General features: G+C 43.2%; 1 protein-coding gene across 3 annotated transcripts in view; it reads left to right on the forward strand.

Moving 5' to 3' along the window:
* The window catches only part of znf385d (zinc finger protein 385D), a 112,846-nt gene that overhangs the window by 47,056 nt on the left and 48,881 nt on the right, over positions 1–16,909 (forward strand). For all 3 annotated transcript variants that reach the window (XR_005129554.1, XM_037533770.1, XM_037533769.1), the window contains exon 3: positions 16,054–16,161. Coding sequence is in view for 2 of the 3 variants with exons in the window: in XM_037533770.1 (XP_037389667.1) it covers positions 16,054–16,161 (108 nt within the window). In the remaining variant the exon portion in view is untranslated. The remainder of the gene's footprint in view (positions 1–16,053; positions 16,162–16,909) is intronic.

Raw genomic sequence — 16,909 nt, forward strand, 5'->3', positions numbered from 1 at the left:
CGCTGAATTCGCATTTCAGGGGGTTGCGGGCAGTGCTTAATATACCCCCCCCCCCCTCAGGTTTACACAGGTGGATCGTCATGACGGCATGTCCTGGGGAACAGTTCATAAAACTAGCTTCATAAAAGATGTTTTATGGCCTTGTAATAATAGCAATCTGAGTTTTTCATTAGAAACAGTCGAGAATTCACACTTCAGTTCCTTTCTCACATCTTGCATAGCTTATACATAATGTTGATATTCACCGTTAAAGGAGATTTTTAATAGTTTAGTTTTATTTACAGTAATTCCTGAGCTTACGAATGAAGAGTAAACTGCAGTTTAAAGCAGAATTACTTCAATTTTTGCAAAATTTCAGTCGCGGACATGTAAACAGAGTCACTCAGAGTGGTTTGATGTGAAATGGTTCAATCTTAGTGACTTTTTTCGAGTGGCGGTGATAGGAACCAGACGTCACAATGTCTACAATACAAATATAGTCGTTTTATTTAGTATTCGACACCATCAGTAAACCTAGACATGTTGTAGTGTTGATAATGGGCAAAAGTGGTAAATCTGACCAAAAGATAACTTTTCTATGGGGAATATTTTGCCTTATAATGCCATACGCATACCTCTCCACCTTGAATGGGTTAAAAACAATAATAAAAATGCAGGTGGGCCAAAATCTTTTGGTACAACTATCATAAAACAATATTACAGCCACCTTTCACGCATATACTTCATAACTATGTATATGTGAGGGAGCTTTTAGAGGCTTTAAAGTCCTCAGACGCCTGGTTCCTATCACCACCACTGTGAGCAATTCTGTCTCGGTACGTTCTCGAGAACAGAGCATTTCACACCAAACCGCTCTGAAAGACTTAGTTCCCAGTGTAATTATGCTGAGTTGTTCTTTAAGGGGTTGAGATAAATCAAATGGTGTTGAGTAAAATCATGTCGCTCTGGTATTTAAACTACTGTAGCAGTCTCAGTTCTCGAATGGGACATGGTTTAATAGCAGTTTTGGCATGTGGTTATTACGCCTGCTCTGCTCATAGTCACTCCTGTCAGTTTCCTGTCCATTTTCTGTCCTCCCTCCTCCCTCGCAGGACGGCTGCTGAACTTTCTGACCGCTGAGGCACTGCTGCCTGTCAGTTCCCATCCTCCGACTCGCGGGACATCCTCCGCCGTCTCAGGACGGCACCCCTCTGACAGGCCGAGTATCAAGTCGCACCCCCCAGAGTGGTGATGTGAAGCCCCAGGCTGGATAGGAAAAGGCCTGTTTGGCAGACGTTACCTCCTTCAAATAAATAGCATTAGAATTAGTTACCTGTCTAGCTGTGTTAGCTAGTTGGCTAGCTACACGTTTACTGTACCGTTCCTAATCTCCTGACCGCTGCTGAAAAAACAACATAACAGGTTTATGCTGATCTGGTGCTGGTTTAGCTGGTCATCCAGCATCCATAACACAACATATGCTGGTCTATGCCGTTTCCTTTAGCCGGGGTTAAGAATCAATTCAAATCAAATCAAATCAAATTTATTTGTCTCGCTTTTTACAACTGATGTCATCACAAATTCCAGTGAAGACAAAGTTTTAATATGAATGTAAAACCCCCAGGTGAGCAAGCCAGGGGGCAACGGTGGCAAGGAGAACCTCCCTCAGAGCTGAGGGAGAAACCTTGGGAGGAACCAGGCTCACCAGGGGGAACCCGTCCTCCTCTGGTCAGACTACCTACAAATTATTGAAAAAAAAGCTGTCCTAGTGATGCCGCCTGTGTGTTGATCGAATGATAAATCTGAATCTATTATAACGCCGAGATTTTTAGCTGCTGAGCCAGGTGCGGCTGGAAAGTCGGCGAGATTTAAGATTAAATCTGGTAATTTACTTCTTGCTAATTTTGGACCCAGAAGGAGAACCTCTGTTTTGTTACTGTTTAATAGGAGGAAGTTACGTGACATCCAGCCTTTCACGTCTTTTACACAGTCCTCTATTTTCTTTAACCTGTATTGGTCATCAGGCTTGGCTGATCTGTACAGTTGAGTATCGTCTGCATAACAATGAAAGTTTACGCCATGGTTACTTATAACTGTGCCTAACGGTAACATGTATAGTGTAAATAGTAATGGTCCTAATATAGAGCCCTGCAGAACTCCAGATCTCACTTTTGAATAATTGGAAGATAAATTGTTTACACTAACGAACTGATAACGTTCTGATAGGTAAGATCTGAACCATGATAGGGCCGTCCCTGTGACTCCAACCATGTTTTCTAACCTTTCTAGGAGAATATTGTGGTCTATTGTATCGAAAGCCGCACTGAGGTCAAGTAGCACTAAGAGAGATATGTAGCCTTGATCAGAGGCAAGAAGAAGATCATTAGTTATCTTAACTAGAGCGTCTCAGTGCTGTGGTGTGGCCTGAATCCAGACTGGAGTTTTTCATATATATGGTTCTTGTGTAGATATAAACTAAGTTGTTGGGCCACAGCTTCTTCTAAGATCTTTGATATAAACGGTAAGTTAGAAACAGGCCTGTAATTAGACAAAACGGCGACATCAAGATTTGGTTTCTTGATCAGAGGTTTGATAACAGCTAGTTTAAAAGCTTTGGGTACATGGCCCAGACTGAGGGACGAGTTTACTATAGTTGAGATAGGGTTTATAATAACTGGCAGGACTTCTTTGAGTAATTTTGATGGAATTGCATTGAGTGTGCAGGTTGTGTAATTTGAGGAAGAGATAATCTTCTCTAGCTCCAGCTGTGGGAGGGGGTGAAAGGTTTCCAGGCTCTTTTCTACAGTTGTGTTTTGTTTTATATCAGCCACGTCAGATGACAGCCAAGCTGGATTTAATACTGTGGGTTGAATTTGTTGTCTAATATTTAAATTTTTTTTATTATTAAAGTCCATAAAAGCTTCACTGGTGAGAGTTGCTGGGATTTCTGGTTCAGTACCGGCCTGATTTTTGGTGATTTGGGAAATCACAGTAAACAGAACTCCAGGATTATACTTATTATTCTCGATCAGCGAGGCCAGATATGCTGAGCGAGCTTCAGTGAGGGCATTTCTTTCCTCTATAAGGCCGTCCTTCCAGGCAGAGCAGAACACTTCCAGCTTGGTTTGACGCCATTTCCACTCTAGTTTCCGAACTGTTTGTTTTAAGGTCTGGGTTTTATCGTTGTACCACGGGGCTTTTTCTGCCTTATCCTTTTTATTTTAAGTGGCATCACATTTTCTAAAGTAGATTGAAAGGTATTTTCTAAATAGTAAATCTAACTCCATTGGGTCTGATGGAGTGGAGACTGGGGTTGATAGCTCTGGAAGGTTTTCTATAAATTGTATGGCGGTAGAAGGTTTTATTGAGCGCTTTGTTGAATAACGAGGGGACGTATATATATTATGGCTAAGACGTAGCTCATTCGGAGATCGCTGAGGTTTGCGGGAGGATATTAAGCTTGTCTATGTTAAGACCTCGTGTCAAAACTAAATCTAACGTACGACTACAGTCGTGTGTCGGCCCTGTTACATTTTGGGTAAAACCAACAGAGTCTAGAATTGAAGTAAGTGCCTTTTTAGTGGGTCGTCTACCTCCTTAAAGTGAATATTAAAATCTACCATTATTACTTTATCACTGAACACAGCCGGGTTTGCAGCCAAATCACCTTGGTGATTGGTGGGTAGGGCCCTGGTGGTCTGTAAATGTTAAATAGTGAAAATGTGCTCTTTTCTGTGACCGGATTTGTAATGTTGATGGAAAGAACCTCAAAAGATAAGTAGTAGAGGGAAACTGGCTCTGCGGGGCGGCCTAGATGGTACATGGACACCGTGACAGTAAAATGCTCGTAACCATGCGAGCTAGGCGTCCCATGAGAGAGAGTAATCGTGGTAAGCTTATGTTATTTTAACACGCCACACTTCTCTTCACTTATTTTCTGAAACTCTACGTAGTCGAGGGAAGCTAGCTCGGTGGGGCGGCCCACAGACGAACACCATGACTCGGCAAATCTTGACATGCCTGCATTCCGACTTTTCAGACAGCCAGTGGAGATGGTGCCAGAGGATGTGACAGGGACCTGGGGGGGTGGAGAGCCTCACATTAGTCATGAACGTAATTCCCGACATTTCCGTTCGAGCGGGACACCGTTGTCCTGCTGAGACGTCATCATCAAAAAGTTCTTCCAGGCGTTTTGATGCCCCAGCAGGGTGGATGTGTAAAACACGGGGTAGTTTTAAGCTTCACTTTGAAGTGCCACTGTACAGAGTTAAGGAAGGAAAATTCGGAAAAAGGGCTGCATCTTGTTACTCTCAGGCTTCTAGCTCAAGTGTACTAAGCAAAAACATGCCTGTTTGAGAGCAATTTAATGGGGTGTGAGTTAAAAAATAGCCCCTCCTGTCACTGTTTATGAGCTGCATTGATCCAGCTGTGTAGTATGTAGCAGGCAAATGATCCTAGAACACTCACAAATCTGAAATCCATGCAGAAATGCGTTGAGATGCACTGAGAATGAATGAGCAAGATGTGTTTGTTTTGTTTATTTTGTGCTGGAACAATGAGACTTATGCTGACAAATAATACAAGTTTATAGCCACGCGGTTATCATAGCGCAAACTACATGCCTAAATTATCGCACGGTTGCCTCAAACCGCAGTAAGTAGTTAAGTCATTTTAAACAGGCTTGCTTGTGTGGTTTCTGACACTGTAAGATGGGCTGTTATCCCTGCTGGAAGAAACACAACACAGACCACCATGAAGTTGGTTTATGCCCGTCTTGTGCTGGTCTGGTGCAGGTTTAGCTGGGTGGCCAGCAGACTAGCACCCAAAACACTGCATATGAGCTGATCTACGCAGTTTTTTGTAGCAGGAATTTTAAAAACTGGACAAAAAGTGTCGAGAAAATTTAAATTTTTCAAGCTTGTTGCTACTTCTACTTTTCTCCTGCACTTTGCCTAGTGCCAAGTGGTGGCATATAGGCTGTCAGTGACTTCCATCATTGTCAATCAGCCAAGAAATGTAGTGTCCAGATTTTGCGTGTTTGGCTTTATACCGGAGCTACAAAGCAATAGTAATGGAAGAATACAGTCATACAGTTAGCATTCCCTGCTGGGAAAAGTAGTCCAGCATGCCTAGTCACCAGCAAAACCACCTTATGTTGTGTTTTGGATGCTGGTTTGCTGGTCAACCAGCAATGGAAGCTGATATGCTGATCACCATTAAAAACAGCTTATTTTGTGTTTTGGATGCTGGACGCCGGTCAGCCACCATGACCATCCTGTGTGAACAGCTAAACCTGCCTCAGACTAACATGAATCAGCACAGACCAGCTTAGATCACCATTTTTTAGTAAGGTTGTAGAAACTACATACCTAAATTTAGTTGCTGCAAACCTCATCGAGTTGTGAAATAATCTCAGATGGACCTGCTTATGTGGCTTCCGGCTTTTCAGGCTTTACGATCGCTGCTACTGTTAGTTTATTAGTTTCAGCGTCATGCTTTTGTTGTGCACAGTGCTTATCGGTTGCGTATGAACTTCCATCGGCTTCTGTTACAGTCAACAAACAGGAAAACAGGAAAGTTTGCTTCTTTGGTTTAGCAGTGGCGCTACACGGCTGTTAGTAACGCATGGCTACTGCTGGTTGTGTAAATTAGATTATTTTGCAGAACTATAATTTAGGCTTTAGGCTCATGTGGACAGGCCACAGGCCTGTTTGTTTTCCTGCACGGAATGGGCAGCGATTCCAGAGAGAACCAGCAGAACTGGCCGCGTTTAACAGCAGGTCACACTCCCACTCCCCCTCACAGATGTTCTCTCTCTCTCTCATTCTCTCTCTCCCTCTCCAGCTCCATCCGTCTCTCCCTCCTGAGATTACCCCGAGTTTCCCAGAATCCTCCTAGCCTGTTAAACTTCCACACGCTCCTCTGTGGCTTTACGTATCCTCCCCCCTCCTTTGAAGCTGTGCAGAAGATTTATGCACCCATTATATTATGTAACTTTTTTTTAGACTCTGTATCCAGAGAGAGCTCATTTCAGAGATCCATATGGTTCCAATACGACCTGCGTTTAGAATGGATTTGATGCTACACCCCAACTTATTGAAATTGATTAGTCCATTTCTTTTCGCTGCGATGATAGCAAGTCACACGTTTTTCATCTCACTCTCTCCCCTGAAAGCGATGTCGAAACCACCCGAGTGTTACCAGCATATCCCGTTTCATGCACAGCTGGGTGAAGTGGAGGAATTGTTAATGGAGGGTGATTTTCTGCTTGTGTAACATCGTTGGCTCGGCCCACAGATAAACATGTATTCAGCAGCAAATGGCTGATCAGACGCCTGAGGTCCGGTCAGTCTACAGTACAGGCCTGGGGTGCTCTGGTTGTGTGCAAGTTCATGATTATGTTTGCACGTAAAGCCGTCACGAAGGCTTAGTTAGTTTCAGTCTAGTGTTTTACTAAATTCAGGTCCACCAGTGATCTGTAAGTGATGCTGTAGCTAGAGGAGCTACCCGGTTGTGACTTTGGATGAACCTCTTAAACTTGTAAACCAGTGACTTTCTGACTTTTCTTTACGACCAGCAAGTCTCAGGTAAACAGTGGTAAACTTGGGCAGGTTCCATATTAGTCAAGTCACAGGTCAACAAAGCCAGCGTTGGTCTATTACAGCAGATATACATGTTGTTTATGTGATGATGTCATGATTTGAATGGATATCCAAATTGGGTAGATAATGTAAGAGTTACAGCCATTTTACTACATCTCTCCCCAGTTCTAGGGGCTCAAAAGTAATTAGACAAACTAGTGTAATCATAAGTCTATTGAAACCGTTGTTTTTAATACTTGGTTGCAAATCCTTTGCACTCAGTGAATGGATGAAGCCTGGAACGCATAGACATCACTAGATGTTTAGTTTCTTCCCTTTTGATGCTCTGCCAGGCCTCTAGAGCAGCTGTCTTTAGTTCCTGCTTGCTTTAGTGGGCGATTAAGTTTTGCCTTCAGTGGAAGGACAAGGCATTCGTGCTTGGTTGAGCTGAGATTAGGTGACTGACTTGGCCATTGCAGAATGTTCCAAGTCTTTGCTTCGGGTCATTGTCCATCTGCACGGTGAAGCACTGTCCAGTGAATTTCATCTTGCTGCTTTTGTAAGCAGTCACATCATCAGTAAACAGAAGGGAACCACTTCCTTTGGCAGCCGTACATACCTGTGCTATAACACTACCTCCACCATGCTTCACAGATGAAGTAGCATGCTTTGAATCACGAGCAGCTCCTTCTTTTCTCCACAATCTTCTCTTTTCCTCATTCAGATACAAGTTGGAAAAGCTCTAACCTTCCTGTTTTTAAGGCTGACCAATGGTTTACATCTTGTGGTGTTGTTTTCTGTGGTTTTCTGGTGTTTCCGCGCTGACCAGTGCATTCTTTCTTTTTAAGAATGTACTAAATAGGAAATACTAAATACTAAAAATACTAAATAAATTGTTTAGATTGCTTAGCCATCTTGAGATTTGATATTGAGAGTGAATAGCAACACAATCCAAATGAAGATGCCACGATTGAAAACTCCAGACCTTTTATCTCACTTGTTTGTGAGATAATGAGGGAATAACACACAACTGGCCATGGAATGTTAACATTCTAACATAACGTTGTTGTCGGGACAAAACCTCGTATCTCCAGTTTTGATGTTTTCCAGTTTTTGACATAATTTGAAATTGCCCGTCACCCTTTACATTGTGTGTAGGTTTCAAAAAGAATTGACCCAAAATTTCTTGGAAAAAAATCTGGTTCCATTGACTTACATTAAAAGTAAATTATGTTTTTTTCCTGATTTGAATGTAAATATGCTCAAATTAAAGCTAAGTCTGCATTTTTATGTAAACTCCAATATGCTGTGTTACACAACTAAAATAACAGTAACAATGTCAGCCTCCAAATATTTCTGGACCTGACTGTGTGTAGCTGCTAATAAGTGCAATGTTAAAACTAGTTTGTGTGGTGCAACCCAAACCACGATGGGCCATTTTTCAACATTTGGGCTCCCTAATTGTTGTATTTGTTGAGATCTCTATTTACTCGCATCCCCAATCAATTCATATTATATATTATATATTACATATATAATATATACATATTACATATTATAAAACAGTGATTTTCTGGATGTCAGTGTGTGTGTTGACCCATCTCCAAGCCTCTCCTCCTCGAGGAAGCCCAGTATTATATGTAGTTAAAAAGCAGCTCCTGGTTTGACCAATCAGTGCTCAGTAAATTGAGCTCATGATGTAATTGATGATATTAACGAGTCTCTGTGGCGGCTGTGAAGGTGTCCAGGAAAAATACGGACCCGAGAAATTCTTGTTACTGTTTATAGTTTTTCTGTTTATCTGAATTATGAATACGACTTTATTCTAATGTATATGGTGATAAACTCACTGCAGAAGTAAATAGCTTAAAAAATTGCTTAGATGCCTAAAACTTTCACACAGTAATGTACACATATACTGTACTGTATATACATACACACATTTTCTAAGCTGCTTCTCCCTCAGGGTCGCGGGGGAGTTCTGGAGTCTCGTCACTGGGCGGAAGGACAGTACTGTGTGTGTATATATACATATTTATCCATCCATCCATTTTCCAAACCGCTACTCCGTCAGGGTTGCCGGGGGGGATGCTGGAGCCTATCCTAGCAGTCATCGGGCGGAAGGCAGGATACACCCTGGACAGGTTGCCAGTCCATTGCATGGCAGACAGACAGACAGACACAGACAGTCACTCACACCCAGGGGCAATTTAGCACCCACCACGCCACCGTGCCGCATATATATATATATTATACTATATACTATATATACTATTTTTTCTGACAATATTGACAGAAATACATACTCAAGGGGCCCATTGGGGGCCCCTGCTTACACAGCTTATAGCATAAAACAGCCCTGTAGCTAGCGTGTATTTGAACTTACAGACAGTTTGTGCCTCCAGCTCCGGTTGTCCATGCAAAGAGAAAAAGAGACAGACACATGGACAGACTTCCTTTCCCTGAATATGTCCGACAAGCCTGAAGAGTTAGAGCACTACAGGCCCAGGGAATGAGCAGGTCATAGAGTGAATGAGAAGTGGGCAATGGTGTGGGCAATGAGCGAGTGCATCCCTCTCATTTCGTCTCACTTGGTGGAAGTTTATCACCACAAACAGGCAGCTGCAGCACATTTCAGCTTTCCATTAAAGCTGAACAGCCTCACTGAGTGCGCAGGTGCATATTCAGTCTGGATGAGGTATGATAGCAAATGAATGTACAGCACTTATGCAGTGGAATATGGCTGTTTCAGTCTAAAGGCGCAACCTGTTTGTGGTGTTGTTATGAAAATGCCTATGCATACACTCACTAGCTCACTAGTTACTTTAGGCTTAGAAATGATGCACAAAATCTTTCTGTTTCGTTCTTGTTGGACCTTTTTGCAGATTTTGATCACAAGACTTCTACACCACCATTCACAATTCTAAAGTCTTGGAATGGTTTAAATCATACTAAATGTATAGACAGTTCTTCATATCACTGGAAAGCCATTCATTAAAAAAAACTATAATAAAATAAAATTTCTGGTGGAGTCCCACAAGGTTCAGTTTAAGGACCCTTGCTCTTCTCATTGTATGTTATTGCTGGGTAATGTCATTAGGTAACATGATATCAACTTTCATAGCTATGTTGATGACACACAACTATACATTTCTGTTCCTTCTGATAATTAAGACTCTGTTGACAGGACGACCAGCTGTGTGTCAGGTATTTCTCAGTGGATGTCGCAAAATTTCCTACAACTAAACCATGCAGAAACGGAAATACTGATTCTTGGTAGCAAAACTCAGAGAAAGCTGCTTTATGGAAAGCTCTGATCTGAAGTAGCGAACCTGGGTGTGGTCTTAGATTCTGAGCTCTGCTTTGTCCTGTATGTAAACACAATCAATAAAGTAGGTTTCTATTATTTAAATATATAAGTACTGCCAAAGTTCGGCCTTTTCTGTCTCAGAGCAATGCAGAAAAACTTGTTGATGCATTTGTTACAAGCAGAGCTGAAGAAGGTAGGTGTTTCTAATAAAGTGGCCAGTGAGTGGAAGTGCGCGATAGGTGTTTCAAATAAAGTGGCCAGTTAGCAGAAGTGCAGGATTGATGTTTCTAATAAAGTGGCCAGTTAGTGGAAGTACAAGGTTAACGTTTCTAATAAAGTGGCCAGTTAGTGGACGGACAGGGTTGATGTTTCTAATAAAGTGGCCAGTTAGTGGACGGACAGGGTTGATGTTTTTTTTTTTTTTTTTTTTTTAAACCTGTCATGTCTGGCCATTTTTGCAATCGGAATGGTAATCCGAATGTACTGATGTACCAAACATATTTGTTTTCACAAGAAAAAGCTCATTAGGTTACTAAAGACTATTCTTGTTAAAGTTTTTATTTTATTTGTTTGGCCAGGCCTGACAGGCAATAAAAAAGAGGACAGGAAAGAAAGAGAAGAAGGGAGGAGAGAGAAAAAAAAAAAAAAATAATAATAATAATAATAAATCATAATAATGATAATTAAGTAAGTAAATAAATAAATAGAAAATAATAATAATAATAATAATAAAAAAAGAGAAAAAACAAATAAAATAAGTAAATAAACAGACAACTAAATAAAAATAAATAGATAAATAAGTAAGTTAAAAAAAATAATAAATAAAAAAAATAAATAAATAAAATAAAAGAAAAAAAAAAGAAAAAAAAAGGAGGGGAAAAAAACAATTATACAGATATACATACATATACATATTCACATATACATATACATATATACACCCAGACATAATTCTACTATTTGCTGCTACATACATACACATGTTTACATATCTATACATATGCCTCTATACATATACACCCACCCACCACACACAATTCTACTGTTTGCAGCAATGTGTATATGTGTGTATATGCGTTCACGTGTCATGTGTCATGGAATGTGCTCAGCAATGAGGGCAAGAAGCCGCAACCATGCCCCCGTGGTCCAGAGACAGATAGGGAAGGACCCGGGGGACCCGGACCATCCACAGCCCATTAGGAACTCAGGAGACCTGAGGCCACACGCTCCGACGGCCACCGCGTGCACGCCCCAGAGGACGAAAAATGGAGGCCCCAGACAGAGCGCCCACAGACAAAGGGCAAGTGACCGGAGAGCCAGAGGCAATGAGCAGCCCACCCCCCCCGGCAGGCCAACATCCCCAGCATGAGCTGAGCATGCGGCCCCCGAGGGCCCAGGCGCCCGAGACCGGCCGACCCCCGGCAGGACCCCCCCCCCCCCCCCCTGCCAGAAAGGCCCAAACCACCCTCAGGACACAACCGCCAAGGGAGCAGGGCAGGGACCACGCCATGATGTCCAGTCATGCACCCAGGGACCCACAGGGCACCCATACCCCGGGGGGGGGCGGAGTCGGCAAGCAGCGGGGAGCGGTGGGGAGGGGTAACTCCTGCCCACCACCATGTACCACAGATGTCTAGGCTCAGCAAGTCATAGACCCAGGCCCAGCTGTCCACACACACATGTTCACATGCACCCACACACACCCACACCCACACTCGCACACACCAGTTACCCACTCATGCATACACACGGAACATACATGGACTCACAGTATCGGCGGGCGGACACCAGCACGGGTCAGCGGTAACCCAGGGAGGCAGCCACCCCGGCCCCGAATGACCGGCCGGTCTCCCCACCAGGCAGGGTGCACCAAACCGGTGTGAGAGGACCTGCCCACCCCCCCCCCCCCCCCACACTCAATATGTGTGTGAAATGAAAAGAATGTTTGTGAGCTACAGTGCAATTAAAATTGGAGGGACAGAGGCAATGTAGTACTGAATAACAGCACACTGCCACACTGCCCCCCAAGGCCCTCAATGTCTAATGTGTAAATAAAATTGAGGGGCAGGTAGCAGTGAGCAGATAAGTGAGGTCACATCAGCAGCGCCACCCACCATCCACTGAGTGACACCTGCCCCCCAAAGCCCTGTGTGTACTGTACTGTGTCATGAAATGTGTCATTGTAAGGGGGGAAAAAAGGGGAGGAGTGGGACATCACGCATCACAGCGAGCAGAGCCAGGTAGGTGGCCCTACTCACTGTAGCATGGGCCCCCCTCCCCCAGAACCCCCATGTGTAGTGTGATGTTTGACTGAGTGGGAGGAGGGGAAGGGTCAGGATAAGAAAGACCGAGAGGCAGAGAACTACCCCTCGGAGGAAGAGAGCCAGCTGGCGCTAGCTCACTAGGCACCCCGGTTTCCTACACCCGGCCGCGGCGCAGGGAAGGCCGGCCCAGGGCCCGAAGCGGCCACGCCCCCAGGACACCACCGCGCTCCAGGCCGGCGCCCGCCCACACAGCTGACACAGCACAAAACACCCACACCCACACGCACACAAGAGACAACAATTATCACACATACACATACTCACGATTACAATACACATACTCACGATTACAATACAAACACACACACATACATACCAACACAAACACACTCACCCGCACAAACTTCACACACACCCATATATACGCAAACACAGTGGTCCTGGGTCCAGAACCAACCAGCCCTATGTGGTTGTCCCCCTACTTGAGTGCCCCACCCCTCCTCCCGGGAGGCATCCAGAATCCTGGAATGCCAGACAGACACCCCGGCGCGCCCCAGACCCCCCACCACCCGGCGGTGCGCCCAGGGGGGCACAGACCCCTCCAGCGCAGGGAGGAGCCCAAACGGGGGACGGGCGACCCCAGGCGCCAAGGCCCCAGATCCCACACCCCGGCCCACACAGAGGAGGCCAGCCCCCCGGACGGGGCCAGCACCCACCCCCACGGGTCCCCAGGTCCCCACCCCAAGACCGTGAGCGCACACATCCAGGCCCCCCACCATCAACAACAGGGCCCGCACACAGAAACCGCAGAGCGTCAGCCCCCATCTCCAGTCCAAGAGCCATCAGACACCCAAATCCCCCAGCCCACCCCCAGCCACCTGCTGGGTACACCACAAGACAAGACTACAGCCGGTTACCCCCATCACGTGATGGAGCTGATCAGTGGGGACCAGAGGGATTCAAATGTAGTCAATTGATTTTTAGTGGTAGCAGACATTCTTTCCAGACTAATGTGGTCTAGAAGTAGGTTTCTGTAGTGAGTTATACATAAATCATTTTTTGATTTCCACTTCATGAGGATAGTTTTCTTGGCGATGCATAAGGCAGTAAGAACTATATGTGATATATTCGTTTCTATGTTTAATTCACTTATATCACCTAAAATGCACAGTTTTGGTGAGGCTTGGATATCACAATGGAACCATGTGGATAAGTCTTCACATATTGTCTGCCAAAATCTCTGAACAGGCATGCAAGACCATATAGCATGCATATCATTTTCAATATAATTACCTGTGCAGTTAGTGCATATATTTGTTTCTCTGAGGCCCATTTGGAACATTCTGTGCCCTGTATAATGTATTCTATGGAGAGTTTTGTATTGTATAAGTTGTAAATTTGGATTTTTAGTCATTTTAAAAGTATTTAGACATATCTGTGTCCAGAAATTTTCATCCGGGATGATGGAAAGATCTCTCTCCCATTTTGTAATTGGAAGGGATATTGAATCATTAATTTTTAATAATAATTTGTATATTTTTGATAACAGTTTAGGGGTATAGAGGTTTAGAAAGTCTGTTATCCACACAGGGATTTCTAGATTTAGATTACTTAGATTAAATCTTGCCTGTATGATGGACCTCAATTGGTGATATTCCAGAAATTTGCTACTGCTAATTTCATATTTTAAAATAAGATCTTCAAATGAAATAAAGGTCCCATCATGAATAACATGTTCTAAATTATTTATTCCTTTTTCTTGCCATTCTGAAAAATTCAGTACTGTCTTTTTCCGACATATATCGGGATTGTTCCAAATGGGTGTTAATTTACAAGGGATTAGTGAAGACTTAGCCATCTTTAAGAATTCCCACCAGGCTATCAGGGTGGTGCTTATTGTAAGGCTTTTAAAGCAATTGTAATGTTTAATGCTGGAGCTAATGAGAGGTAAGTCAGATATTTTCAATTTCCCACAGAGTGTTTGTTCCAGATCCAGCCATGGGCTGTCTGAGCGGTTTGATTTCATCCACCTTGAAACATACTGTAGTCTATTGGCTAAAAAATAGTGATAAAAATTTGGTAGTTCTAGACCACCACTGCATTTTAGCTTTTGTAAAGTCTTCAAGCTTATTCTAGATGTTTTACTTTTCCATAAAAATTTAGAAATATATGAGTCTAGCGACTTAAACCAAGCAATAGAAGGTTTATTAGGGATCATTAAGAACAGATAATTTACTTTAGGCAGAATCATCATTTTTATTGTGGCAACTCTCCCCATGAGAGATATAGGTAGAGAGTTCCAACGTGTGAGATCGTCCTCTATTGTTTTTAGTAGAGGAAGATGGTTCAGTCGTACCAGATCTAACAGCCTGGGAGAAAAATTTATACCTAGATATCTAATGTTGCCCGACTGTAGTGATGTAGGTATGATGTTCTGAAATTTACAATTCAGAGGCAAAACTGTTGATTTACTCCAATTAATGGAGTAATCTGATACAGATGAGAACTTATCTATAAGTGTGATTGTCTTTAGAAGAGCGGTTTGTGAGTTCCCGAGGAAAAGTAATACATCATCAGCATAAAGGCTTATTTTATGGTCTGTATTTTCTGTTTGGATTCCTTTGATGTTTACATTCTGTCGGATTTTTGCTGCTAGTGGCTCAATGAAGATGATAAACATTGAGGGAGAGAGTGGGCAACCTTGTCTAGTTCCCCTCTGCAGACTGAAGCTTTGTGAGATAAGATCATTTGTCCTAACCCGTGCATTTGGAGAGCTGTATAATGTTTCGATCCAGTTTATAAAGGATGGGCCAAATCCAAATTTATGTAGAACTGCTAACAAAAATTTCCAATTTACCCTGTCGAATGCTTTCTCTGCATCTAAAGAGACGACTATTTTTTCTAATTTGTTAATGGAACAGTAGTCTATTATATTTATTAGTCGGCGTGTGTTATCGGCTGAGTGCCGGCCCTTGATAAAACCTGTTTCTTGCGAGAACTTTGCAAATAATTTTAAGGTTGATGTTTCTAATAAAGTGGCCAGTTAGTGGAAGCACAAGGTAGGTGTTTCTAATAAAGTGGCCCGTTAGTGTAAGGACAAGGTTAACGTTTCTAATAAAGTGGCCAGTTAGTGGAAGCACAAGGTGGGTGTTTCTAATAAAGTGGCCAGTTAGTGGACGGACAGGGTTGATGTTTCTAATAAACTGGCGTTCAGTGTTGCGTTTCATATGCTGTGCTCAGTAACGACAATGAGGCTTGTTCACATTGTTCACATCCACTATGCTCTGCTCATCCTTGATCCGCTCGTACCAGCACAACACACATTAACACACCACCACATCAGTGTTACTGCAGTGCAGAGAATGATGGGGGTCTCTGTGGGGGTCCTGACCATTAAAGAACAGTAAAAGGGGGCCAACAGAGTATCAGAGAAACAGATGGACAACAGTCTGTAACTGTAGAACTACAGAGTGCAGCTATACGGTCAGTGGAGCTGATAAAGTGGATGAGTGTAGACAGAAGGACGTGAGCTTAATGCAGCGTGCATATGATGTAGTATGATTTATATACTGTGTACTCGTGCTCACTTGTGCACCTGGAGTCTAAATAGACCTTTTCCAAGATGTATAATTTTGATTTGGGTTCACCATGACAACCACAGCAAGGCGGCGATCCTTTCGCACGCTTCGCCATGGAGATTGCGGGGTGTGTGTGAAAAGGAGGGCAGCGTTATGGACCCGTAATTCTCTCCAGACGCTGCACCGCAACCTGGGCGCCTCTGTTTTTTTCAGGAAGGCCTCGAGCTCTGTTTTATCTCTCTGTTGGAAGACTATCTGCTGCTGTGATGTTAATTAGACTGCCCTCTCTCTCTCTCTCTAATTCTCTCTCTTTTCTTCTTGCCTCTCTCTCCCTCCTGCAGATGGACCCAGTTCAGAAAGCTGTTCTACATCACACGTTTGGCGTCGCCGCTTCCGCTAAAAAGAAACATGCCTCCTGCAACGTGTGCCAACTGCGATTTAATTCACAGGTGAGAAACAGAGAGATTGATTGCGCCTCATGCTTCGGCACAAATGACCCACACCTGCCTTTATATTGCTGCTGTAAGAACACCTCGTGTATATGAAATGGTAACTTTGTAGATGGAGAAAAAGGAATGCCACATCTGCCACATCTGCATCTGCCCACTGGTTTCTATTAGAAGTGGCTTATTGGTTTATTTCTAATGTGTCAAAATGACAGTGTGCGGTAACTGACCGTGCAGTACAGTTGAGATTAGGCTGAAAAACATCTGGTCACCCTTGTTTATAAAGCAACGTTACAGCTCAGATTGTTTGTCAAGGTTAACACAATTAAAGGGGCATTCCATGTATTTTTCTAAACTTCTGTATGATTCAGTAACTGAGACATAAACAAAGTCTTTCAGAGTGATTTCATGCAGGATGGCTTGTTGCAGAGAAACGAACTGAAATGATCAGTTGTCTTTGCAGTGGTGGTGATAGGAAGCAGAGGTCACCTGGTTATATAGCCCTTTTATTTACTATCCAAAACAAGTGAACCTACATGTGTCTTCTCATTTTTTATGTGTAATAGTTATAATAGTAGTGAGGGTTTTTTTGGTAATATTTTGCATAACAAAAAGTGTGCCCCTCTCCACCAACATATTAAAAAATATTAGTGGAAGTACAAGGTGTTTCTAATAAAGCGGCTAGTGAGTGGAAGTACAAGGTGGGTGTTTCTAATAAAGTGGCCAGTGAGTGGAAGTACAAGGTCGGTGT

This window comes from Pygocentrus nattereri, chromosome 24 (genome assembly GCF_015220715.1).
Source record: "Pygocentrus nattereri isolate fPygNat1 chromosome 24, fPygNat1.pri, whole genome shotgun sequence".
NCBI lineage: Eukaryota > Metazoa > Chordata > Actinopteri > Characiformes > Serrasalmidae > Pygocentrus > Pygocentrus nattereri.